This window comes from Drosophila santomea, chromosome 2L (assembly GCF_016746245.2).
Source record: "Drosophila santomea strain STO CAGO 1482 chromosome 2L, Prin_Dsan_1.1, whole genome shotgun sequence".
NCBI lineage: Eukaryota > Metazoa > Arthropoda > Insecta > Diptera > Drosophilidae > Drosophila > Drosophila santomea.
Genome location: NC_053016.2, coordinates 20,514,017 through 20,541,411, shown reverse-complemented (window position 1 = coordinate 20,541,411; position 27,395 = coordinate 20,514,017). Strand labels below are relative to the sequence as shown.

General features: G+C 42.2%; 4 protein-coding genes across 4 annotated transcripts; 2 read left to right on the top strand and 2 right to left on the bottom strand.

Moving 5' to 3' along the window:
• Positions 1–5,295: 5,295 nt before the first annotated feature.
• On the top strand, positions 5,296–7,715 carry LOC120457478 (protein yellow). The gene is made up of 3 exons (XM_039645032.2): positions 5,296–5,626; positions 6,459–6,864; positions 6,924–7,715. Exons 1-3 carry the CDS (start codon positions 5,394–5,396, stop codon positions 7,599–7,601), a joined length of 1,317 nt encoding a protein of 438 aa, XP_039500966.1. The 5' UTR covers positions 5,296–5,393; the 3' UTR covers positions 7,602–7,715.
• LOC120457485 (anamorsin homolog) lies at positions 7,632–8,704 on the bottom strand. The gene is made up of 3 exons (XM_039645040.2): positions 8,494–8,704; positions 7,913–8,409; positions 7,632–7,855 (listed from the first exon to the last, which is right to left on the bottom strand). Exons 1-3 carry the CDS (start codon positions 8,627–8,629, stop codon positions 7,742–7,744), a joined length of 747 nt encoding a protein of 248 aa, XP_039500974.1. The 5' UTR covers positions 8,630–8,704; the 3' UTR covers positions 7,632–7,741.
• Positions 8,705–9,257: 553 nt separating this feature from the next.
• On the top strand, positions 9,258–12,681 carry LOC120458080 (suppressor of hairless protein). Its single transcript, XM_039645596.2, has 4 exons — positions 9,258–10,074; positions 10,838–11,718; positions 11,777–11,984; positions 12,050–12,681. The coding sequence occupies exons 1-4, from the start codon at positions 9,700–9,702 to the stop codon at positions 12,356–12,358; spliced, it is 1,773 nt and encodes a 590-aa protein (XP_039501530.1). The 5' UTR covers positions 9,258–9,699; the 3' UTR covers positions 12,359–12,681.
• Positions 12,682–14,621: 1,940 nt separating this feature from the next.
• On the bottom strand, positions 14,622–27,116 carry LOC120458318 (myosin-VIIa). Its single transcript, XM_039645927.2, has 12 exons — positions 26,929–27,116; positions 22,774–22,878; positions 22,183–22,443; positions 21,501–21,850; positions 21,234–21,434; positions 18,776–21,170; positions 17,269–18,719; positions 16,417–17,203; positions 15,792–16,357; positions 15,588–15,734; positions 15,404–15,524; positions 14,622–15,288 (listed from the first exon to the last, which is right to left on the bottom strand). The coding sequence occupies exons 2-12, from the start codon at positions 22,789–22,791 to the stop codon at positions 15,082–15,084; spliced, it is 6,504 nt and encodes a 2,167-aa protein (XP_039501861.1). The 5' UTR covers positions 22,792–22,878; positions 26,929–27,116; the 3' UTR covers positions 14,622–15,081.
• Between the last annotated feature and the right edge of the window lie 279 nt (positions 27,117–27,395).

Here is a 27,395-nt window from a genome sequence, read left to right as displayed (position 1 = left end):
GTGACGCGGGCGCGCACAATAATAAATAATAAATAATTCATAATAAATAATACATAATAAATAATAAATAATACCTAATACATGATACATAATAAATAAGACATAATACATAATAATAGATAAAACCAAAACATAATAAATAATCATCATAAAGAAGTTCAAATTCAAACAAGGCGCGCGCGCGCCCAAATAACTAGAGGGGCACACTAACCCCGAAACCCGGCCACACTAAGTCGGGCAATTCGGACATACGGACATACGGGCACACTAAGCCAAGCGCTATATAAAGCGGGCGGCTGGCCTCAGAATGGGCAGTCGGTGGTGGGAGTCGACCGAGGTGGACGTCACCAGCGAGCGGGAAAGCAGCAAGATCAGGACCGGGATCAACAAGTGGTAACTATTGGAGAGTAAGATCAACCCCTACGTATATACCCCACCCTAGCTGACTTCAGGGTCCTGCTTACGTCTATACGTTAACTTCAGGGTGCTACTTACGTATCTACGCTGACTTCAGGGTCCTGCTTATGTCTATACGCTGACTTCAGGGTCCTACATACTTCTCTACGCTGACTTCAGGGTCCCGTGTAATTCTCTACGCTGACTTCAGGGTCCCGTATAATTCTCTACGCTGACTTCAGGGTTCCGTATAATTCTCTACGCTGACTTCAGGGTCCCATATAATTCTCTACGCTGACTTCAGGGTCCTACATACTTCTCTACGCTGACTTCAGGGTCCCGTATAATTCTCTACGCTGACTTCAGGGTCCGATATAATTCTCTACGCTGACTTCAGGGTCCTACATATGTACTTCTCTACGCTGACTTCAGGGTCCCGTATAATTCTCTACGCTGACTTCAGGGTCCCGTATAATTCTCTACGCCGACTTCAGGGTCCAGCAACATCTGCTTACGTTGATTCCAGGGTACTCGCCGGAATTCGGAGCGGCCGCGTACGGAAGACCGCGTCCCCGGACGAAGACGCGAGGTACGAAGAGCCTCGCTGTGGAAGACGGAAACTAGGCCGAGGGAGCCCCGTACAGTTCTATGTAATTATTGTAACAGGGAAAAGGAATGAATAAACTCTGCGTCTATATTTAAGCCTAGTTAAGGTTAACTCTGCGCATTATCACTGGGACTCGGGTCGGGGATTCCTCTCTAGCACCATTGTCCTGAAACAAAGAAATTTCCTGGACGACCCTGGCCAGCCCTGACTACCCGAGGAAAGGCTGAACGTCACACGCTTCCTTCTGCCTGTTACATACTTTTCAACGAATCTAGTATACCCTTTTACTCTACGAGTAACGGGTATAAAAACTTTCAAATCACACTTTTTTTAATTTTGCACATCGTTAAATGAGTATTAATTTCTAATATATTTATTTTGCAGATACTCATGACCATCGTACATGAAAAAACTTGTTCCTTTTCCTTTGAGGGATGGGTGAATTATACAAAAGATATGAAATGCAAATAATGATGCTAAAGGAAGATGGATTTAAACAAACACGTACTTAAAGAACTATGTATCAACTTTAAGCTGAGCTAAATAAATGAATTGGAAGCAGCAATTTTGTAGAATAATGAAATATGTATTGTACCTTAAACGTGTTTAGCGTTAAAGGAAACAAAATATCGACATTAGCAAATTGTTAGACTTTAAAGTTGCAACTCAGAAACCAAAAATTCTAGCAAATCAAGAAAATCCTGTAAAATACGATCGTGTTAAAGTTGATACTTTTTAAATTCAGGAAGGAAAGAATAATTATTGTTTTTTTTTTGTTAAATAAATATTGTTTTTTAGTTATACGAATTATCTTTTTGAACCTCATTTGCTCAGCGCTGTCTTCTAAAGCTCTCTATACTTAATTATAATAAAGATGAATAGATGAAAATTCCCAAAAGGCGTCCTTCTCCTGATTCCCATTATTAGTTTTTATTTACGTCTCTTTCTTAAACAGGTCGCGGCAATACAAACCAAACTCCTAGACTCCGGGAATCAAACCATGGAACTCTGTCCATCTCGACAGGATAATTGGGTTGTTTCCCAATATGTTGGCTATGTTAGCATTATGCACTTTGAATAGATCCATATGTGTATGTGAGGTGTAAATGTGCACTCCATAAAAGTTTTAATAGTTTACATGTCAGCAAATCGTAAAAAGCACAACTCGAATGACAAGTCTAGCAAATATTAGATAATGAAGGGATATTTATACATTTAGCTTAGACTAGTGTAGATTCAAAAGTTAATATATTACATTATGAATGGGTTGACCGAGGAGAGACCGAGCATAACTGAAGACGTCGTTATATAGGAATTGACTTTATTTAAACATATACTTAACTGAACCCTATTGACAAATGATGAACTTATCCACTTTCATAACATACTATCACTCACTCACCCTTCAACAAAATCGAATCCTTTCAATTCAATTCAAACTCACTCACATCCAAGTAAAACGGAAATTTATAAAAAAAACAAGAGAGAACGCTATAGTCGAGTTCCCCGACTATCTGATACCCGTTACTCAGCTAGTGGAAGGGAGAAGGAGAGTCTTAAACACAATTTTTGGCGGTTTGTAGGCGTTATAGTGGGCGTGGCAGAAAGTTTTTTGGCAAATCGATAGAAATTTACAAGACCAATATAAAAATGAAAAAATATCAAAACATTTTTCAAAAGTGTGGACGTGGCAGTTTTGGGCGGTTTGTGGGCGTTAGAGTGGGCGTGGCAACATGAATCGACAAACTTGCGCTGCTTCTATGTCTCTGGAGTCTGTATGCTTAATCTCAACTTTCTAGCTTTTGTAGTTCCTGAGATTTCGACGTTCATACGGACGGACAGACGGACATGGCCAGATCGACTCGGCTATTGATCCTGATCAAGAATATATATACTTTATATGGTCGGAAACGCTTCCTTCTGCCTGTTACATACTTTTCAACGAATCTAGTATACCCTTTTACTCTACGAGTAACGGGTATAAAAATCACAAAAAGTGCTTAAGAAACATACACATGTCTCCGCTTTCCATTATATATGTCGCTGCTTTATATTAAATTTGTCATGCTTGAAGCATTATACTATGTTAATGTTCATTTAAATAATTGATGAAATGTAGAGCAAATCGAAGAATACTCTAGAATTCGTCCTGTGTCCGTTAGAAGCCTGGGCTAACGGTTGTTTCTGTTTTGCGTAGCCTAGGCGCGACACAGCTGCAAGAAGTGTGGCGCCGAGCTTCGAGTAGTTTCGGGCCTGAATTCCAGTGAACTTCGAAGAATGGTTTTGACGCGACAAAAATGCAAGAACGCATTTATTATTCTAATGTCTTTGCATCGACGGTATCGATGTAGTGAACGAATATTGATCCATGATTTTACATATGTATGTACATACATATATAAATATTGAAATATATAACTATATGCAATTTACACATGGCGAAGAACATCTCTAGTACATTGATATTTGTTAAGAGTCGTTTGAATTTGTAGGTTAATTGTATTGTATTTCATACACATATAGGGAACACTGTTAGGGTAGACGTGTAACTCGAGATCATGTACATATGTATATTGTATATAGAGCATTTAGATGCGCCTCTCAAACACAGAAACATTGAAGAGCCACAACGGTAACCAAATCTACAAATGCAACAAGTAATCGACAGGCAGAAGGAAGCGTTTCCCACCATATAAAGTATATATTCTTGATCAGGATCAATAGCCGAGTCGCTCTGGCCATGACCGTATGTTCGTCCGTATAAACGTCGCGATCTCAGGAACTACAAAAGCTAGAAAGTTGAGATAAAGCATACAGACTCGAGACATAGACGCAGCGCAAAGTTTGTTGATTCATGCCGCCCACAAGCCGCCCAAAGCTACCACGCCCACACTTTTAAAAAATGTTTTGATATTTTTTCATTTTTGTATTAGTCTTGTAAATTTCTATCGATTTGCCAATAAACTTGCCCCAAACCACCAAAAACCGCCAGTGTTGAAGACTCCCTAAGCACTTTCAATAGCTGAGTTACAGGTATCAGATAGTCGGGGAACTCGACTATAGCGTTCTCTCTTGCTTTATTTACACTTGCAAATTTTTCTCGCTTTGCCAAAAAACTTTTTGCCACGCCCAAAAACCGCCAAAGACGTTCAGTGTTAAAATTTCTCCTACGCACTTCCACTAGCTAAGTAACGGGTATCAGGAAACTCGACTATAGCGTTTTCTCTTGTTTGTTTTTGTCCTCAAATCACAGCCGAAAGAAGAACTTTTAGCAAAGTAAGACACAGTTTAGCCACCTAATTGTTATATAAAAACGAGTAAATAGAAAAAGCAAATAATTATTTCAAAGGAAGACACAAGAAAGTGAAATTCAACTGTTAGTAACAAAATACTTATGAACCATGACAAATAATAGCAATATGCAGGAAAAACAAACGATCAAAGTAATGAAAAACTTGTTATGTTCTTATGAATGTAACACTAACGAATTAATTTGAAGTTTGATAAAACTTAAATTTACAGTTGTAAACAGTTTTCTTATCTACCACATAAACAAATAGGCCACCTGAGTCTACTTTTGTTTTAATTGTTGGTTTGAACAATATAAGTGTTTTTATTCTTATTATTATTATTTATAAATATTCTTAGGCTTTAATTAATGGTAACATTGAAATTTCAAGTTCATTTGCTTTTAAAATTTGAGACTTCATAATTATCGTCCACAAATTTGTTTCTTGAAATGCAAATCGTTCTTAAAAGCAAACATTTACTTTGCACCCCACCCGTGTTGCATTTTAAATGAGGGAATCAATAACCTTTATTCATAAATCAGAGCTTGAATTGTTTATGCAGTTTAGTAATAATCATATGAAAATTCTTAAGATTATTTTAAATATGTAAACGCTTTGGCAACTCATTTATAAATCAGTTCAATGTTTTATATCAATTCCTTTAGAACCAAACATTTTTTTGAATTTCTTTTTATATAAAAAAAAATTACCACAATTGACCCATTAGTTACTAACTGAAAACGACGTTCACTGTTCGATTGATTATATTCGAGGTGGGCTTAAAAGGCGAGTAAAAAGGTATTTTTAAAGTATTACCAAGTAAATTCCAGATCTTCCTTCCGGCTACGTTGCTAATTTTAAGTCCGAGCCCATCCATTAACATGCAGCTGGGTTTTTGGTATAACAGATTATAACACTACGGTCTCCGATCTCTGATTTCTGAGCTTAAAGCTCATCTTGTTTTGGATCCAAGCCAGCATATTAAGCCTGACTCCGATCTAAGCTCTTGCAGTAAGCGGGCTTAACTGAAAGTGAACGGACGTCCCAGAAAAGAAACGAGCAATCCACAAAAACGATCTATTTAAAGCCGCAGCTCCGAAATGAACCCACTAGGAATGGTGAGCCTGGGCCTAATGTTTTGCCTTTTCGGCGGCTTAAGCCGGATTTCATCGGCCAAACTGGAGGAGAAGTTCTCGTGGAAACAGCTGGCCTTCGATTGGCCCACTCCGGAGGCCGAGGCGGAGGCCAAGTCGAATGGCCACTACATCGAGGAGAACAACCTGCCGCTGGGCGTGGAGCGTTGGCAAAACAGAATCTTTGTCACTGTGCCAAGGTAAGTTTCCAAATTCAAAACCGAAAAAAGACATCAAATTTACGAAAACGTGTAGTTAAATTTTCTTTTTTCTTATTATTTACCTTTTTGTTGGCTTGGTTTGTAATTAAATGTCAAGCTAGACTTGCAAAATCATCGAGCGTCAAAAGGGGAAACCGGTTTTCTCGCTGGCTAGTTAACTTTATTATTTTTTTTTCTTTTGTGTATGTCCATTTTGCATTTTAAATCGTGGTTTCTAAATGCAAATCGTTACATGAAGTCAATTAAAAAAATAATAAGAGAAAACACATGATCGGAAAATTCTGTGGAATATTACAGACCCCATTAAAGGCAATCTTGATAACTAGTAAACAAAATCATTGTGACGTCACCTTTTTGGGATTTACCACCGATGCGCTTGTTGTCCAAAAAGCCCCGAAACCCATTTTGATATTTGGGAGCCATGAATAACCAAAGCAAGATTCAGTTTGCTTTTCACATTAATGAAACAACATTCTATAATAAAAACATTCCGAAATATATGCTACATATTTTCCCATCAATGTAATGTTTTCATGTAAAACACGGTAATTATACAAACCATAATTGCCGGCTATGTTTTATCTGATAGGGCTAGGATATAAATTAAATCTGTAGCTTATATTAGGCAATATCCATTGAGTTATAATTTTTTCTGAGGTAGTTGGCATTTTTAATCTAATAAACTTTTTTTTGCCAAAGCCTTAGGAATAAATAAAAGTAATAAACTAAGAAGTCTAAAATGCAAATTCGTGGCTTAAAATTTTAATTTATATCTCCTCTGTATTAAATGATCTACTTTCTATTTATGTAGATGGAAGGCTGGTGTTGCTGCCACCCTCAACTATATCGATATCAATTCGACGGAGAAGTCGCCAAAGCTGCACCCTTATCCCAGTTGGGAGGCCAACAAGCTGCCCATCGAGGTGCAGCCACAGGACCAAAAGACTCCATCCGGTGGACGTCTTGATGCCGATAAGGCTCAAGAAGCCGGCATCCAGCTGAAGGACAACTCCACTGTCATTTCCACCTTCCGAATTCAAGTGGACGTATGCGATCGCCTGTGGGTGCTCGATACTGGCTTGGCTGACATCCTGGGCAGTCCCAAGCAGATTACACCCAATTCTATCCTGGTATTCGACTTGAAAACGGATACCTTACTGCGCCGTTTCACCATTCCCGCTGATCAGACCAAAGAGGACTCGTTCTTTGCGAATATTGTGAGTATTCATAGGCGAATTTTTCAAATTCTAAACTGATAGAATACATTAATATTTAGGTTGTGGATGCAGACCGCTCAGAGTGCCAAGATGCTTTTGCTTACATCCCGGATTTGGGTGCCTACGGCGTGATTGTCTACTCCCTGAGGAACGACAAATCCTATCGCGTCAAGCACAACTTCTTCCACTTTGATCCGCTGCAGGGAGATTTCAATGTCGGCGGCGTGAACTTTCAGTGGACGGATGGCGTTTTCGGCTTGGCCGTGGGTCCAATGAACCCAGATCACTCCAAGGACATTTACTTCCATGCCTTGGCCAGTACCAAGGAGTTTAAGGTTTCGAACCGAGTGCTGCAGAACGAATCGCACGTGACCGGTGGCGATTCGTACTACGATTTTAAATACGTTGGTGACCGTGGCATGAATGGCCAGTCCACCGCTGAGGTCTTTGATCCCGAGACCGGCGTCATCTTCTATACGCAGGTGAACAAAGACGCCATCGCTTGTTGGAACATCAAGCGTCCCTACACTCCCGACACCCAGGGGCTAATCGATTCCGATTCGCACACCCTGGTCTTTCCTAATGACATGAAAATCGACAATGAGGGCACTGTTTGGGTGCTATCCGACAAGATGCCTACGTATTTGTACAAGGAACTCGATCCCTCGGCCGTCAACTATCGTATTTTGATGGGCCAGAACCGCGATCTCATCAAAGGTACTCCATGCGAAATGTGATCACTTGGATATTTAAATCTACATGCTGTGTTTGTGACGCGGTGCATTTTTGTATTTACATTATGACATTATTGTTTGTTAGTAAGTCAGCTTAATAAACTATTTGAAATGTGATTGATTGGGTGTATGGTGAGCCTAAGTTAAATGTCGGATTTCAGGAGGTTGTCGCCCAGTTGCACCTTCTCACCAGGCTTAAAGGCAGGCATGCCCAAATAGGGGCAAGTGGAGCAGCGGAAGGCGTCTCCCAGATAACACTACAGAAATTAAATCAGTTAAAATCACGAATATTGAAAATGTATAAAAGAACTTACATTTCCACAGCTGGACTTCGCAGTCTCGTTAGCTTTCTGGCTCTGTTTTTCAGTCTCTAATTCCTCGGCCAAGCCGCAGGAGCAGTTTTTGCATGCCTTGCGCTTGCCTGTGGTGCTACAGACACGTAGACCAGCCGGATCCGGCTTCTGTTTGTCCTCCTCGTCCAGCAGCTCCTCCTCATCGATCAGTTCTTCATCGTCTCCGCTTATCTTCCACACATTGACTGCACTAGCGTTCTTTTTAGCGAAAGACAGCCTCGCTGAGGATCCCGTCTCGTAGCCAGGCTTCTCGGCGGTCAGAGCATCTGGAGAGTCTTCACGACAGTTTATAAATCCGGATAACTTGATCTCCTGCAGCAAACTAGCCGCCGGTCCGATAAAGGACACCAAATGCAGTTTGCCACTCGGCTTTAGCATGTGCAGCAGTTTTACGTAACTGTCGGTCAGCTGCGCGCACTCGATCACAATCAGGTCGAAACTGGAGTTGGCATAGGAAGCTGGAATGCATAAACACCATTGATTTCAATCTGCTGACTCACTAGCTAGACAAAACAGCACACAGACACCACACCGCAACTTACAAAACGACAGGCGGTGCACATTTTCCAGGGCCACATCGCCGCCGGTGGCCGACTTTAGTTGCTGTACACGCTTGTCCAAATCGGCGCTATCAGTCCATATATACAGGGATTTCTGCAGACCCTTGAAGTTCTCCATTGTTGCGGTGTTTCTAGAATATCTTAAAAGTTCACGGAACCGATTTTTGATTTCACAAGTTAGATATGGCAGTGCAGCAAAAATATAGCGGTGATATCGATTGTACCGTCTATCGAGTTTAAAGTGATATTCAGTGGTTATTGCGCCAGCTTCATTTAATAATGACTTATAGCTTGCATACTGATATATAATTTACAAATTTGGTTGCTAAGTGCGCTGTTCTGCCAATTAACTGCACTCAAAGGTAACATATAAGCTCGACGTCGCGAATTGTCTCTAAGATTCATCAATGTGTACATTCCCACGACCCATTTTAAAAATGCATGTGCCGTTAAGAGAAGGTTGGTAACTTGTACCTTGAATTTTAAATGGTAGAAAATCGATATCTGTATGCACGGCAATAAAAAGTATTGACAAAAATAGTATTAAACAAAATAAATGGAGGAACTTCTTTTATAGTAATGTGATGGGAATATATATATAAATGTATTTAGAATTATAAATATATTAGCTAAGTCAAGTTGGTTATAATATAGCCAAATGACCATTGCAATTCAATACCAGTATCAGTGCTGCGAAGCGCCAAACATATCGCCGGTAGGCACCGACTATTATAAATAAGCGTCTATCGGACTATCGATACAACATCAACATCCTCAGTCGCTTTTTTATTTGTAGCATATTATAAATATAACTCGAGCGCTAGTTGCAGCCTTAAACAGAAGCCAGCCGCTACTACCGCTAGTCGCTAGTCAAGATCTGCCCAAAACGCTGAAATATGTGTGATTAGTCGTGAACCGCAGCTAGCCGCAAATCCAGCCAGAGCTACAACAACAAAGCCAATCCGCGATTAAGAGGAAGAGAGTGCGTGAGAGAAACGACAGCTGCTCTGCGTGTGTGTTGGTGCAGCAGGATAACAAAATAGAAAACATACAGCAGCAGCAACAACAACAACAGCAGCGAACAGTGTATAAAGTGCCAAACGAATTTGCCAAATAGCCAAAACCGAAATAATAGGAAACATATAAACAAAATTCCAATCAGTTCAATGCTAAAAGACATGTGCATAAATGAAGAGCTACAGCCAATTTAATTTAAACGCCGCCCCGCCCGCCATTGCCTACGATACTACGGTTGTAAATCCCAACAGTTCGCCCCTCGATCCACACCAGCAGCGGCAACAACAGAGCCAGGATATGCCGCACTTTGGACTGCCCGGTCCGCAGACGCCGTCGTCGCAGCAGCAGCAGCAACAACAATTGCAAGTGCACCACCAACAGCAGCAGCAGCAACAACAACAACAGCAGCACCAACAACAAATGCAAATGTCCTTGCTGCCGGGTCCTTATCGGCCACACATCGAGGAGAAGAAGCTCACGCGGGACGCCATGGAGAAGTACATGCGCGAGCGCAACGACATGGTCATCGTTATCCTGCATGCCAAGGTACGGAAGGACTTCCTTATTTAAGCCTGTGTTTCCAGGTGCTTGTGCTAAAATTATTATTTAAGCTATTGTGGAACAAATAATTTTAATAATTACGCTAGAAAAGCTTTGATTAGATTATTTTACGTTTGAAACACATTTTTAAACAGTTAAAGCCAAAAGATAGAAATGAAGAAATAGCTTGACTTCTGATTTAAATTATAATTACCTTAAGTGGCTTTTTTTAACAAAAGACCATTGATTAAATGCCGATTAGCACAGAAGATGCAAGTTTTATTTTTCTATTAAAAATCTAACGATGTGTCCCTTTCTTAAATATCCTACCTATCCTTGAAAGTTTAGCTCATGAAAAAAAATTCTTTTTTTAATTGAATTCTTAACTAATCGGTCAGTCCGCACCGCAAACCCCACCCACTATTAAATAGTGCTAGTGTTTCTATTGTCCACTTTAAAGTGTTACATTTTTGCGGTTTTTTGCGAAGGCAGACTTAAAAATGGAATCAAATTGTCGCGGTTGCTTTTAGCGGTGGCGATCTTCAAGCGGCGACTGCCGCCAAATGCGAATCCTTCACACTCGACTGCCCGCAAATTGAGCAACGCGAGCCCAGTCCAGTCCGCAATGAAAATAATTGAAATTAATTACAGAAAATTAACAAAGCTGCATTGCTTGCGGTTTTGATATGATTTTCCGATAATCTGGATGGCAATTTGTACTAATTGAATTTTCCCTGCACCACCGTGTGTCTGCCTGTGTGAATTCCAGGTGGCCCAAAAGTCCTATGGCAATGAGAAGCGCTTCTTTTGCCCACCGCCGTGCATTTATCTTTTCGGAAGTGGCTGGCGCCGGCGGTACGAGGAGATGTTGCAGCAGGGGGAAGGCGAACAAGGGGCACAACTATGCGCCTTCATCGGAATCGGGAGCAGTGACCAGGACATGCAGCAGCTGGATCTCAATGGCAAGCAGTACTGTGCGGCCAAAACGCTCTTCATCTCGGACTCGGACAAGCGAAAACACTTTATGCTGTCGGTAAAGATGTTTTACGGAAATGGTCATGACATCGGCGTCTTTAACTCGAAACGGATTAAGGTGATATCGAAGCCGTCCAAAAAGAAACAATCGCTGAAGAATGCCGACCTGTGCATAGCCAGCGGCACCAATGTAGCCCTGTTCAATCGCCTGCGTTCCCAGACCGTCTCCACCCGTTATCTTCATGTGGAGAACGGACACTTTCACGCGTCGTCAACACAATGGGGAGCTTTTACGATACACCTGCTGGACGATAATGAGTCCGAGTCGGAGGAGTTTCAGGTGCGCGATGGTTACATTCATTACGGAGCCACGGTCAAACTGGTATGCTCTGTTACGGGCATGGCCCTGCCACGTCTGATCATCCGGAAGGTAGACAAGCAGATGGCCCTGCTGGAAGCCGATGATCCCGTTTCCCAGCTGCACAAATGCGCCTTCTACATGAAGGACACGGACCGGATGTATCTCTGTTTGTCGCAGGAGAAAATCATACAGTTCCAGGCCACGCCCTGCCCCAAGGAGCCCAACAAAGAGATGATTAATGATGGAGCCTGCTGGACCATCATATCCACCGACAAGGCTGAGTACCAGTTTTACGAGGGCATGGGTCCTGTGGCGTAAGTATGGCTTACTTACAACTCGATGGATAAGTTTTCACGACTTGCTTTCTTTTAGTTCCCCAGTCACTCCAGTGCCAATCGTTAATTCCCTTAATCTCAATGGCGGCGGGGATGTGGCCATGCTAGAGCTCAGTGGCGATAACTTTACTCCTCATCTGCAGGTGTGGTTTGGCGACGTGGAGGCGGAAACTATGTACCGCTGCACGGAGACATTGCTATGTGTGGTGCCTGAGATTTCGCAGTTTCGAGGCGAATGGCTTTGGGTAGGCTTACCAATGTAAATCATTGAAATACATACTATAAATTCTTCTTGTAATGGTCTTTGCAGGTACGTCAACCCACGCAGGTGCCCATTTCGCTGGTGCGCAACGATGGAATCATTTATGCCACCGGTCTGACCTTCACGTATACACCTGAACCAGGTCCTCGGCCACACTGCAACACACAGGCCGAGGATGTGATGCGAGCGCGACAGAACAATAACAATAATAACATCACTAGCATAAGCAACAATAATAACAGCAACAATGCAGGTTCGCCGGGCGGCGGTGGTTTGCAACAACAACAGCAGCAGCATCAGGCTCTGCCCTCAATCTCAGAAGTGCAATGGAATAGCCATGGTAGCGGCTTATCCTGAGTGCAGGATTATTGCATCGCACGTATATGTATCCTAAGTTTATAGTTTTTATTGAAGTCCTTAGTTTGTAGATTGACAATTTTTCTCATACTAATTTTTCACCCCTCATGACGTAAACCAAAATGTGTCCCATCCTCTCTAAAGTTAATCATCCTATATACATGTATCTAGTGCTAGTTTGGAACCAATAGATTTGTAATTGCCCCATAAAACTATGTAAATAACTCGAAAAGCTCACTGACATATACACGTTTGTATGCGCATGAATATACATTTACACAAAACATGTAATTCTAGTTAAATATACAATTTATGTAAGTTTATAGACGATTTTTAGGAGCGGTTGAAATATTTTTGATTTTCTTTGCTATGAATTTCCAAAGACTTAAATGAAAAAAATACTGCGAAATACATAAGAAATCTTAATGATACAAAAGCCAGTAGCCACGCTACAAAAACATTCCATTTCCCCCTTTAACTTTCTAAAAAGTCAATGACAAAGTCTAGTGGGAAAATTTTCTTTCTGTATATACAGTTTTGTTGAATTTTTTTTATTAATCAACTCCTTGGAAATTCGTAGCATTGAAAATCCCGAAAAATTATTTTGTAAAATAAAATCGCAACCAGACAAAGCAGCGAATTGTTTAAGAGTAAGCGAAATGCCTATCATAAATAAAAAAAAAGAAATCCGAAAAAGAAAAATCAAATCATGTCATTTTATGTTGTTGGTTTAGCGTGATTCTTCGGGTTCAGCATTTCTTGTTGGGTCTGAAGTGGAGAGCTGGGGAGGATTGGTTGCCTTAAATTGCTGTGGGAATATTACCCAGTATCGTGTGAATATTTTTAAACAAAACAAGTGCAGCTCTTCCCACGTTGGCTTGCCTCAACCCCCTTGGCCGGACCGACTTTAATTATAGTTTGGTCTGGAATTGCTGAACGCGAAGCTAAGAAGCAAATATACATACATAGATATATAAAACTATTGTTTCCGTTTTGGCCAAGCTAAGGAGCAGAATATTCTCACAGCCCAAAAAGCCGCTCAGCTGCTGTGAGAATTTTTACGGCCTTTGTTGAATATTTATGCAGTCGTCGTTGCTGCTGTCTTTACAGATTTACAAATTAAGATTCGCAGTTTTGAATTAATTATCGCTTACTTCCGCTCGACGGAATCAGAAGGTGAGCGCTGGCCAAGCATTTAATCTCATCTTGCACTTGGGAGACACATTTCTTATCAGAGTCAGCCAATAGGAACTGGGCTGCAACCCCTAAGATTTAACTGCACCAGGCGATGGGAACGAAAGACTCAAACAACGAACTTCAGTTGCGTGAGGAAAACTGGCTTGTTTATTATGATGGAAAAACCACCACCAAAAGTTCTGGCTCTGGCAATTGGAACTGCAACCTCTTAAGGTCGCCGCCGTCTTATAAGAAGCTGAATATGAAATTAGTTTGGAATTTTTAATGAACAATTCCTTCACATTTCCCCAGGCCTCTTTCTCCCCCACTGTTTGGATAGGTGAGTGCGATGATTGTGGTCGTTTTTAGAAAGGGGGAGACAGCAATTTCTAAAAGTTCTCAGGACTGCTACACAACTTCATACCGTCTACTAAAAAGTTAATTATCTTGAAAAATCTAAGTCTACCTGCCGTCTTTAGTCGCTCGCCTGCCGACTGCTGCTGTTTTTCACACGCTGGGGAAAAATGGAAATTCTCGCAAAATACAATGCGTGGGAAATCGGTGGCGTGGGAGTCAGCTAAGAAAATCAAGGGAAACTATATAATCCAGTACATTAAAAATTAGTATTCACAAGTCATTGGACACGTATTCCGTTCCTTGCATGGTAAATCCAAAACCGTAGGTCAAGATTGGATTATTGATTGCAAAATATGTGGGGTGACCTGAACTATTTTCAAAGTTTATAAATCGGTCGTTACCGACAATTTAACTTGTTTAATTCTAGTGTGACCTAACAAAGATATTTACATAAGACTAATATATTATTAATGACTTGTGATAACAAAACATTTTTTATCTAAAATATATTTTACGTTAAATATGTTACGCTAACGCGTCATGAAGCGTATTACGCTTGCAAAAGTAAATTTTTATGAAACTAGGCTAACACATTATTCTATACGATCCAACTTAGGACAAAGTTCATGGGTTTACATCCAAACGAATAGGAGAAGTTTGCTTTTCTGGCCGTTGATATCGAAACTAAATTCGCTTTGGAATAGAGGAAATGCATCCCATTCAACACCTATTAAATTCAAAATAATTTGTATATAATTTATTAAATAATTGAACATTTCTATGTATTTGATACAAAACGTCATCAGTACAGATATGCAGTTAGGATATACAAAGAGATAGATGCAAAATGTGTAGATACAAATGCATATATAAGAATATGTAAGACCTTTTCTTCATACAAAACATTGTATTAAATATTTAACCGGAATGTGCCATAAGAATACCTAAAAGTGTAATTGCAAAATTTATACAAATACAAATACTAAAAACAATAGTTGAAAGTTGGTTTGGTATAATCGATAGCTGAACCAGACCAAAATTGGAATGAGTTCTCTGAAAAGGGAATGCTATTAGAATAAAGTGAGGTGGGTATTAAGTATGATTTAAGTCTATAAAGTACTAGGCTTTTATAAGTTATTGCAATCGTAATTTATAATTATTATAAATATTTGCGGTATGTGTAGGTTTTACTAGTTGGCTCGAATGGTTCGATTTTTGTTCATATTGGTCAACATCAACGAGATATATGAAGTCAGCAGATCGTCCATCTTGTAGCCGAGCGACGTTTCGCATAACAGTTTCGAGCCCCTTACCAGATTTCCGATGGTCATGTGGAAATATGTATTGCCCGATGACCAATTCGAGATGCGTGTAAATGGATGCGTGACCAAAATGTCCTGCAAATAAGCAAAATATTAAAAAATTATCAGTTTTTAAAATAATGTGAGCAAAAGTATGTATAAAGGTGCTTATCTTCTTAGTTTATATTGTAATCAATTTATAAGTTCTTACCTTGGTCACTGGATGTATGAGACTCACGCCGTGCTTGTTAATGGCTATCAAAAGCATTTCGGGATAATTCGGTTCGGTGGTTTGTTTCACCTCAAAGAAAGCGGATCCAAAAGTTGGCCACCTGAGCAAATATATTGAAATGAAATAAGCATGTTTAGGAAAATGATAACGTTGAGAAACCCACCTATATACAATCTTCAAGAAGGCCACCTTGGCGTCTTCGGAAGTCATGCCGCCATCCTGGTTATAGGATGCAACAATCGATCGCTTCCATTCGCTAGTGCTCTGCATTTTCATAATATCCGACGGAATAAGTTCCCTCAGCATTTGCCTGAAAAATGTTTTTGTTTTCTAATGTTTTCTCAGTAGTAGGATGATCTGTGCTTACGGTATGGCCTGCAGTTCCTGTTTATTTTCACCAAAGCGCACACGGAAGACAAGAGCAGCTAGCTTAGCCGCCTCCTCTCTGGAACACTTGTGATAGCCACGCAACAGCTTGGGCAACTCCTGATGATAGTGGAATATAAGATCGGCATTCCGATCCTTGCCTGGCACTGTGTTCGTCCACAGTTTCTTCATGAAGAAGACCTGATAAGTGAACTGCGGATTGGCTCCATCTCGTATGGGACGTGCTTTTTTAATCCAGTCGGTCAAATGGCGTACGAAATCGAAGAAGAAATCACCTTCGGGAACAGAAATTACCTTATCGGCAATCTTCACAAACAAGGAGAAACCTTCGCTGGTGCGCAGCGATAGGCGCTGCGAGATGTTGTTGCAGAAATCCTTCGCCCGAGTGGAGCTGTCCACTTCGAAGGCCTCGTCTGTGTCGTCCGGAAAGTAGACCTTGTGGAATATCTGTGTGGTTTTGTGCTGTATGGCTTCCACCTCCACCTGATGCGGCGGATACTTACGCTGTCCATGGCGTATAGTTTTTTGTAGTCGATGCATTGAGTCCTGTGGTGTTATTTAAAAGTATTATTAAGTAAAACTACAAGATTTATCAGTAGCGTTACCTGTGAAATGGGATGACGCCTGGTGCGCAGGAATAATAGCAATTCCTTGAGCAATCCCTGCGAACAGGCAAACAGTCCCGTGGCCAACCACATGAGCTCCCAGCCCCTCTCCTCGGACATTCGGTTGCGGTTGTCCGTTAGCTGCTTCATAAGTTGACAGTAGATCTCGTCGCGCAGAATTTCGTGCTTCAGGGGTCCATCAAATATGTGGTCCGTGATTTCATTGCCCATCCGCGGACGCTTGGAGGGCAGATCTCCCATATACTTCAGTATGGCGGCAAAGGCGAAACAGGCCTCCTCGGCAAACTCTTCCTTACTTTGCAACTTGCGTAGCAGCGGTGCTTTAATGGGATCCCGGGAATAGCGCCACAGTTCCTCACTCCGTTTTGAACTTAGAGTGAGTGTTTTCGACATTGTTCGTTTTGGTGGTAAACGGAAGTGATCCAAGGCATACTCCATCAGCGTATGAGGTCGATCCCTAGGCTCCACAGCACCACCATTGGAAGCCATGCTCAGGCGTCGTCCATGATGCGCCTCCTCGATGTTGAACAGGGCCAAAATATCCTGAGGCGGTTTGCTAAGGGTGGGCAGCACGTACACGGTTTCGGCGGGGAAGTCTCCTCGCTCCTGGGAACGATCGCAACGTCCTATGCACCAGCCGTTGTTCAGAACTGATTCCCCACAGGATTCGTCCTCCAGTATGATCAGATCTCCCTTAAAGAAAGACAGAAAGCTGGTTCCATCTGAAGGCGCACGATAGTCCTGCAAGGCTATGACATATTTCGAGCTGAAAGCAAAGTTAAATATTATTAATTGGTGTTCGTACATATTGGATCATCGGGAGCTGCTTACCGTTTCTTCAGGCCATCCAAGAAGTAGACAACCAGATCTCGGATATCCTCCGCATTGGGACTCTGGAAGGTGAACTCCTCACCTCGAACAGTGGAAAGACTGAAAGTCTGGGTGAACACTTTGTTGGTCTTCTGACTGGACACGGCAGTAATCTCGGGGAAGCTCAGTTCCAACAGAACCTGCTCCTGATCGTCCACCACATAAACGCCGGTCCAGTTCACGGCAATGATAACATCGTTTTTGGGCAGATTCGGACCGGAGTTTCGATACGCTTCGTAGAAACGAGAAAAGAGCAGGGGCCACTTGTACTTGGCGTAACTGACAATATCCTCCTTTATTTTCAAGGGTGCAATTTTGTCCTTGACATAATAGGATTTTTTATAGGCCTGTAGAACCAAAGCAGCCCAACGTTCGATGGCTTTGTCCACACCGCTGAGACAAAAGTCGGGTATGAAGTTTGGCAGAAGAGTAAACAGCCTCTCCATAGACATATCGGTCGAGTATTCGATGAAATATTGCTGCGCAGCTATCATGGCCAAGTCTTCCTCCTTATCGCAGCGGTATTCGCCAAACTTAACGCCTCTCACCACCTGTTGGTAAATTAGGTTGGTGGCCACCTGATCGTGCGTGGGTTCGTGCCAAGGGGCAAAGATTTCCTTCCGGAAGAACAGACGCCACGGGGCATTCCGCTCCTGGGCGCCCTGCTCCTTTGCATACTGCTCACATTGTGAGATGGCGTCCATCACGTGGTCCCCGCCACTTCCCAAAGAACTTACTTTGTCGAACAGAGCTATGTACAGGGAAAAACCAAATTGATCCTTGAGGCTTATCTTGTCTGAAAGTTGATTGCAAAGTTCGCGGGCCGTGGTGGCGGAATCTGCCAACAGAGTCTTTGTGTTTCCATCCATAAAAGTAATAGGCAGCATGATGGGCTTCTTGGATTTGGTGGCTTGCAACTCCAGCCACGAAGGCGGTTGATTGCGAGTGCCATTGTTGAACGTTCGCTTCAGTCGCTCCTCGCAGTACGGTGCATAACCAGGGGGACCCTCACGGATGAAGGCCCTTAAGTAGTTAACAAACTTTTCCGATGGAGCAAAACATCCAACGCAAAGAGATAACAGAATCCAACCTCTGGCATGTGAGGATTTCAGAGGATTGTTCGTCAGCTGCTTGCAAATCTGACAGTATATTTCATCACGCAGCTCCGCCCGCAAGATACCATGGCCAATGATAAAATGCAGCTTTTCAAGGTTGGAGGTTGGACGGGATTGGAGCCAAGATTGGTAGCTGTCCGCCGTGTATTCATCATCTTGAAGTCGCCGACGCACATCTTCGCCCAGTTTGTTCTTCCGCTTCAACGTCAAGGATACAAGCTTGTGGCGGATCGATCGTGGCTTTTGCTTCAAGAAAGCATCTGGGTCCAGGCCCATAAGCTGAGCCTCTTGGAATTCCTGAAAAAACAAAAGTGAAGCGAACCACTAATGTGCGGTTTAAAGTTTAAACTCACCTTACTCCTGATGAAATTGCGTCCCAAGGTGGCTGTGACCTTTGACATGACGGAAGTGGTGTCCATCCGATCCATTGTGTGATACTTTGGCTCCGGCATATCCCCTGTAAATCTGAGAATAGTAATCCACAATGCCTGGGCAGCAAGTTGATCGCCTTGCGTATGAAGCGGAAGTAGGGGATGCTTTAAAGCTTTTTTAGCATACTGATGATTGACATTTCCTTGGAAATAGGTGGCGGCGAATTTTTGGAACTTGAATTCCGATAGATCCTCCTCATCCTCGGATATGTGTATGGGTGCAATGATATCGTCTTGGTTGACGGTTTGCGCGTGAGGCAGATCGTTAAACACGGACGTTTCACGTCCACCATGCGGAGTAGGGGCATCGCTACTGGAGTCGGGAAGGAAGTCAAACATGGCCTCCACCAGTTTGCCATCGTCCACCGGCTCTTCCTGTTTGCGAGCGGCATCATTGATAATATTCATATTGACCTCCACTCGACGACGATTCTCCAATTGCTCCTGAATTTCCCGACGCTCCAGCTCGTGCAATCGATCTCGATAATGCTGCTCGGCGATTTCTCGGGCATGCTTATTGCCGCGATGTAGCAGTTCCTGCTCCTCCAGTTTGCGCAGCTGAAGAACCTCGGCAAACTGTTTATGCTCCAAGCGAAGTTTCCGGTAGCGACGCATGGCAATCATTCGCCGCACATGAGACTGGATCTTAATGACGGCCCACATCTTGTGACCATACTCCCGCCTCACCAAATATCCACGGGCATGAGCTTGCAGACCGACAATGTGACCCCGTAGATGGCGAAAACGATGTGACAGAACCCTAGAACGGATCAACGCTTGCAAACGCATGTAGCCCACTCTCATGTTTCTGTATCGTTTACGTTGGGCATAGCCCTTCCAAAATCTCTGCACAGTGATAGCAGCAGCTCTTAGGCGTAGAAACCTTCGTCGGTACACCCAACCGCGAATGCTGCGCTGCAAGATAAGTATTTTTCGCGTCAGCACGCGATCTCTCTCCTGCTCCAAAAACAGATCGTGGGCATCCTTGAGGAAGACCTTGGTGTGGCCCAGCTGATAGTCGGACTTGCCCAGAACTACGGCACAAATCCTCGAAGTGGCCGCCTGGCAATCCGTGCGATGAGCTGGTGGAACTCCTGGTATCAGGAATCGATAACGCTCGACGAACTCTCTGAACCCATGCCGAATGGGATATCCAGCGCGACGAATTCGGATCGTTTCCATCATGCCCGAGTATCGCAGCTGTCGGCAGCACAAGCCACGGTCAAACATCATTGGCTTCTTCAGCTCGTTGGGTTTGATACAACGAATAAAAAATGGCTGACAACTGCTGAGCGTCTTCATAAGCGCATCTAGGGACTTTCGAAACTGTGTGGAAAGTGTGGGTGTCCGCTTGCGCGTTTCTGCACCCATCTCTATGTCCTGAGCAAAGATTTGTCGGAGGAACTTGTTAGTACTCTGGCTAACCAAATGCAATAGATCAGGACTGAAGGTATCCCGATTTTTGTCTAGAAATCCTCGTGTGTCGTAGAACACCACACCGGCAAAGTGATTCAGTCCAAAGCTGGTGTTGATATCCGACTTGGGCTTCAAATAGTTCTTGTGCGATCCATGGGTTTTGTGTAGCTTGGCCAGCATCGTCTGATCGGTGCCCTTGGGAAACCGGGCCTCCTCATCGATTAAAGCCATAATATTGAGCTGCTTAATAGCTATCAAATCGAGCGCATCCTGATTGTCTACAAACTCAATGTGTTGCCAGTTGATGGCTTCGTGGTTATACTCTTCCTGTTCAAGCTTGAATATATGCTGCACGAAGAACTGCTGCAGATTCTCATTGGCATAGTTAATGCAAAACTGCTCAAAGCTATTCTGATCAAAGTTCTCAAATCCAAAGATGTCTAGAACTCCGATAGCATTTCGGGATGTGCCGCGTGGCTTGAAAATGGCCGTATTGATCTTTCGAACGATGTGCACGAACATACGTCCGTATATGCCTTTTACAAAAGCATCGCGCACATCAACGGATTGATCGCGCGATAGAGTGGACACCACGGTTTCTCCATGAGCGAAAAGCGTTCGACGTGTTAGAGCATCTATTAGCGGCTGAATGGGAAGTCCAAGTAGACCGGCAACACGCTCCACATTTATGTGTTCCGGTATTTCGGTAGCATCCAGATTATCCACCACCGTCGCCTTATACTTGATGTTGCCGCAATGGAGAAGGGCAGCCAGGAGCTTAATAATCTCCCAGATTTCCTGATCAGAGAAGAGCAAAACCTTCATGGCAGATCGAATGTCTGAGAACTCGGCGGCATCATCGCGTCCCTCGCATGTTATGCTATTGCCACCAGTCAGGTATCTTTTATGCGACAAATGAAATCCAAATCAATAATGTTAATTCAAGATGGAGACAATTACTTACTTGTAATCAGCAGCCATGCCAAGATCAAGGCGGCTCTTCTCATCTGACGATAGCCCTGCCAAAATGCAGTAAAAGACATGATAATTGCGTTCGCTATGATTTTGGGAAACAATTCGCGACTTCTCCAGCAGGTATTGCTCTATTTTGGCTCCCTCGATCACGCCATTAGCACTAAAGTGTATATCTATGTATTTGCCAAAGCTGCAAATGAATTCATTTGATTATTGACAGATAAGGTGATGAAGATTCTATGCATATAGTAGTTACCGCGATGAATTGTCATTGCGAATGGTTTTTGCATTTCCGAAAGCTTCCAAAATGGGATTCGCCTCGAGGATTTGCTGTTCGATCCATGAGTGTTTGCCACTAATCGCAGCCAGATACTGCAGGATTAACTTTGTGCTCTCCGTTTTTCCAGCTCCCGACTCTCCGGAAATGACGATACACTGATCCTGGCGATATCGTTTCATATGCGCATACGCATTGTCGCCAATCGCAAAGATGTGCGGCGGTAGCTCTCCGATTTTTCGTTCCTTGTAGAGCTTGATCTGATCGCCCGTGTAGATGGGCAGAATCTGGTAGGGATTAACAGCAACCAGTATAGAGCCGGTGTAAGTCTGAAATAATGAAAATTATAGACGTAAAATCTCATTTCGTGGTACATATTTATGTTTTTAGAAAGGCGTTAGCCTGCCGCCGATGTGATTTCTTTCAATTTCTTATAAATGGGGCACGATAAGGAATTGGAGGCAAAAACTGAAAAACACTTAATATTAAGTGGGTAACGATGACGCAACATAATTTGATCTTTACGAGCTCATTTCCTTATGTTTACCCTCAATAGTTTTAAAAAACATTTTTCTTTCTAGTGGTTACCTCTAAATTGGTCAGGAAAAACCAATTAAAGTACCTAACTGCATTTGAATGCAATACATATAGATCCACTTACGTATATCAGATTCTCCTTGTAGCGGATGAGCAGATTCCGCAATATGCCGGCCTCGTGCAGATCACCCAGGGATATCATGTCCTCCACTCCCTGGACGGAGGACGCGTGCATGGCCTTGATGCGGCGCTCGGGGGCCAGCCACACCTCGTCGCCATCGTCATCGCGCACCTGGATGCGACGACCCTCAGCGGAGACGACACGTGCTCCAATGGCCACATCGAATTCTCGCCCAGAGGCCGGCTCTATCCAGATGTAGTCACCCTGTCGATTAGAGGCGTGTATACAAATTTACCATTTTTAACCAATTTACGATTTTACAATTTGACATTCAGTTCTTTACGAGGCTGCCGCATTCGGTTGCCATGGACTATGGGCTGTTTGTTGTAAGAGTCACTTGAGCGGAACGCAAACAAAAATAGTAATACCATGGACAGATATGGGCAATGAACATGGCGTGGAACTTCCGCTTTTTGCTTCTGTTAGCTGGTGCTGGTGCTCATGGCGCAGGGTAAGGTGAGAAAGATGGAGTACCTCGATAAGAAGAGATTCCCCCACTGCGGGCCTAGGAGTGCTAGGGAGTGAGATACTTACACGTGTTACGATCACCATGTTCGTCGTCCTTCATTTACTGATCCTGGGTTGGCATCCAGGGACTAAGGCCCGTTCCTCTTCGCTGCTGCCGTTTAGGTTATTCTTCTGTGAAGAAAAAGAACAAGTGGCGTTGGCCGTGAACAACAATAACAAAATACGAGTTAGCGCCTGTGGCAACAAAAACCGGCTTCGAATAGGAAAAAAATTAAGGTGAAGTTTACGGTAAATTGAAAGAATTCACAACTTGTCGCTGTCTTCGTTTGTGGTCCGTCGTCTCTTTTTGTTGTTCTTGCTATCAAATCGCTTTCCTAGCTCGAAATAAACGTCTTTCTTTCCTCGATTTGGCCAACACACTCTATCTCCCCGAGTCGCCAGCAAAGGTGGCAGCTCATTAACAACACAAAATCAACAGCGAATTAGTCATCAAACTTTAACGCATCCACAAAACTCATACTTTCGATACTTCTTTTCTTCTTAAACTAAGGGAAACCAACCCGACCCAAACGAACCGATACGTGACCGAAAATCCTATAAAAAAGTAAATAAACCTTAACACCTTTAAACCTTTAGACATGCAAAAAAGGCCATCGAGCTATTTTCACTTTTTAGCCTCAGTCGCTTCGAACAAACAGCTTTGGCCACGAGAACCACCTGAAAAGAGGGTCTAACCGAAATCGAAGGTCTCAATGAGCTGCGTTTGTTATGCAAATTACTTGCTTTTCATTGAAAAAATTTACTTTCATTACTTTGTACGGCTCGACAGTAGTTTAACAATGTTTTCGATTTAAGGCGATAGAAAACTGAGCCATTTTTAAGTAAATGTTTACGAAAAAAAAATATAAAGGTGCTGATACTGACAAGTTATAGTTAGGGGAAATGGAACCTTTAAATATGTTGTTTAGAACTAAAGAAAATTAATAGTACAATTATAATAACCAATTTTACTGCCTTTAAAGTATTGAAAAACACGGCTCATAAGCAAGCAAATGTGAGCTGATTATAGAGCCTGATTACAACCATTAATCTTTATATTAATCATTTAAGCTTGGGAATCCGCACACGGATCAGATCGACTAAAGCCCCGGTAAAACTTATACAATCAACTTGTAGATCAGCTTTTTAAGCGAACTACTTCATTTTCGAAGCCAGCCATGATTCAGAATTTCAAACTGGCGTCATTTCCCATTTCCCAGTCGGTAACCATCGAAACCGCCTTTCAATTGGACACCCCATCCATCATTTAGCACATGGACTAACGGCTGCCTCCGCACAGGTATGGTGTGGCATGGTATCATCCTTGGTGTAGTTACTCATTGGGAGGCGTCTCTCCGCTCCACGGTAATTGCAACATGCCAGACAAAAAAGCAGCAACAGCTACGGAGCAACCAAATTTAGTGGCACACGGCGGCACGTATACTCATACTCGTACACATACCAGTCTGGTTACGCTCTGCCGGTCAAAATACAAGTCTAGTGCACATAGGGAACCCATCTATTCGCGATCCACACTCGAACACAACCATATAGCAACCTGAATTGTCGGCTGGAGTTCAAGCGTTTATCTGAGACATATGTACATTGTATATTGAATAATATTGCTCAATACTCGTTGGTCTGTTATCAGCACCCAATTTAATAGTTTAATTCCCTCATTGCCTTCTACTATCCCCACTATCCTCAATTACTTAAATGTAGAACACGGAAAAGATTCGATATTCATTTTATTCGAAACTCTGTTTAGTTTGTATACATTGTGCCTTTGGGATTGATTTTTAAAGAAATGTTGTTGAGAGGCGATCTGCACTTCTACTAGTACTTTAAGCTTTTTTCATATTTTGCACTTAACTGTTTTCCAAGTGAATAGAGAACTTAAACTAAGCGCAGTCATGGCCGAATTATTTAAAAACGATTACCTAATTGTCGTACCTGCTGTTATCAGAATTTCCCTGCAGCGCAAGCAGAGATAAGCAGCGAAACATCAAACAAGGTGTAAATCGAGGTGTGAGGCAGGCGTAAATCTGGGCATGACCAAAAACGATTAAAACCCTAGGAATCGAGCAAAGAGTGTCTAAGAATTTCCGGCTTTGCAGATTTAGCATCGAATGGTGATAGTGCCCGTCAGTGACGAACGACTGGCACGTATCTATGTGCATTTATTGCAACCGTATGTATATACACACATGTATGACTGTTTATACATATATGAGTAAGAGAGTGCGTTGTTAGTAGACTGAGTTGTGAGTGATCCAAAAGTTCATCGAGAGTCATTAGTGAAAGTTCGTGTGTGGCAGCCACGTACAATTACGGTTTATGCCATCTACTCTACATACAGACACTCGGCCATATATTAGCTACAAACATATACAAATGTAATGCTTTATTGCAAACATTTTTTAATATAACCCCTTTTTATTCACTTTGACTTGGACACTTTTGAGCGACCTGTGGCATAAAAACATTTCCTACCACAAAACTTCATGTTTGTCTTATTTAACAAAAGACCAATATGATCCTATGTGTTTTACCTTATTTATACGTTTATTGGAGCAATGTAGTTAAGTCCTTATTGTTTTATTGACCTTTGAATTAGATTTCTCATGATAAGATGGCTAATAATAAATCTAATCTATGAAATAGGAAGGGATTCAAGGGAACAAGCTAATTTACTTTTTCATTATATTGACTGCACAGTAAAAGTATTTTTTTTTAATTTTTTTTTTTTTTTTTTTTAAAGTTGACTTCTGTAGCCTTTAGAATTCTTTTTCGCAAAGCCTAGTTTTCTCACACAATTTGCTTCTGGTTTAACAACTGAAATCTACAAAATTTAACGACTCACCAGCGACAGCAACAAAAAAATGGGCAAAGTATTATGTTCGTTTTTTTTATTATGTATTTAGAGAAGACCTTAAAAAAGTTTCACCAAACAAACAGAAAGTCGCTGCGTGCGCGAAAGCCCCAGCAAACCAACAAAAACGATCCAACAACCCAAATGAAAACGCAAAAAAAAGGTTGAGATGGAGAGAAGAAACAAAAACCGGCTAATGAAAAGCGTTTATTTGAAAAAGGGTTTTCCAATTGTCCACACACGAAATGTCCCGTTGTGCAACAGCAAGAACAACAAACCGGACAAACAAGTGTGCCTGCGTTTTTGTTGTTATTGTCAATTATAGAACTCTTAACCGCTGCACTGGTAAAAAAGCATGCGCTTTGTGATCAATTTGCATATATGCAAAATTAACAGTGATATGAATGGAATTTACTTATTGATTTACAATCCATAAATCAAATCATCTACAAATAATACAACTGGCTGATTAGATTAGATGTTAGAATACTTTCAGAATTCTGATTCATATATACTTTTCATAATAATAATCATCATAGAAATTTAAAAAAAGTTGTCAACTGATATACATACATAAATGCAAAACACACTTTGCACTGTTTTAAAGGTTGGCCACGAACTTCTATAAGACTATAATTGAAATCCAATCTTTTTGGTTTGACATCGTTTTTCTCAGTGCCGCAGCCTGGTTCAAGCTCAAGGAAAAATAGAGGGAGAGAGCGCACTGGTAAGAGCGGTCGGAAAAGGGACGTGGCAGAGGGGGGAGCGGGAGCAGCACCCATGAATGTGTTGCACTGTGAGCCGCTCTTTACGCATCTCTCCCTCTCGCTCGCTCTGCAGTTCTTCGGCAGGTGTACCTGTTCGTGTGTGCGTTCGAGAGAGTCGGTCTGCGCTTGTAGTGTGCATGTTAGTACCGTTCTAGCAACGAAACCTGAAGCGTAGCTATTTAATTTGGTCAATCGCCTAAAGTAATAAAAATGCAATGCAGCCACGTCTCCGTCTTGAAATGCAATAAAATCGATGTTACACTGAACCGTTGCTGTGACCCTTGTCATTTTCCCCACTAGCGTTTCTAGCCACAACCAGACACACACTTACACACACCGATTGGCAGGGTTAATGCACTCTTTTCTTTTCTGTTTTCCAATCACTCTCTACCTTAATTGGCGCTTCAGAATTTGCACTCTCCGCTTTTCGGTCACCGAATTCGAATTCTAATTGGAATCGCTCTCGCCACAACCGTTTAATTAACACCCGTCGAAAGCGGGATATGCTTTTTCAAAAACAGGTTACATAAATAGGTCACGCACCAGCAGTCGCAGGAAAAGAGCACCGCGCCGAAAGTCCGCTTTTCCAGCACAGTTAAGCCGAGCAACAGGTGGATCCCAGTCCTACAGACCACTGATCATTTTGGGGCTGTGCGATTTGTTTATTGTTTTTTGCCGAGAAGACAAGACTTGGAGCGAAAAATAACAACCGATAAACTGATCAATAAGAGTGACCAGGTGGTGGGGCCAGTTCCGCATGGCCTAAAAAATCCGCGGATAACTAATCTTGTTATACTACCGGGTAACATTAACAAAGAAATGGAAAAACTTCGGATCTGGCCACACTGTCACATTATCAGTCCGATCGATAGCCATTCGGTAGCATCGATATCAAGGCACGAAAATCTAGCTAATTTATCGTAATTCCTATTTCTGGCGCGAATTTTAAAGTGTCTGCCAAAAACTTTTACTCGTAGAGTAAAAGGGTATACTAGATTCGTTGAAAAGTA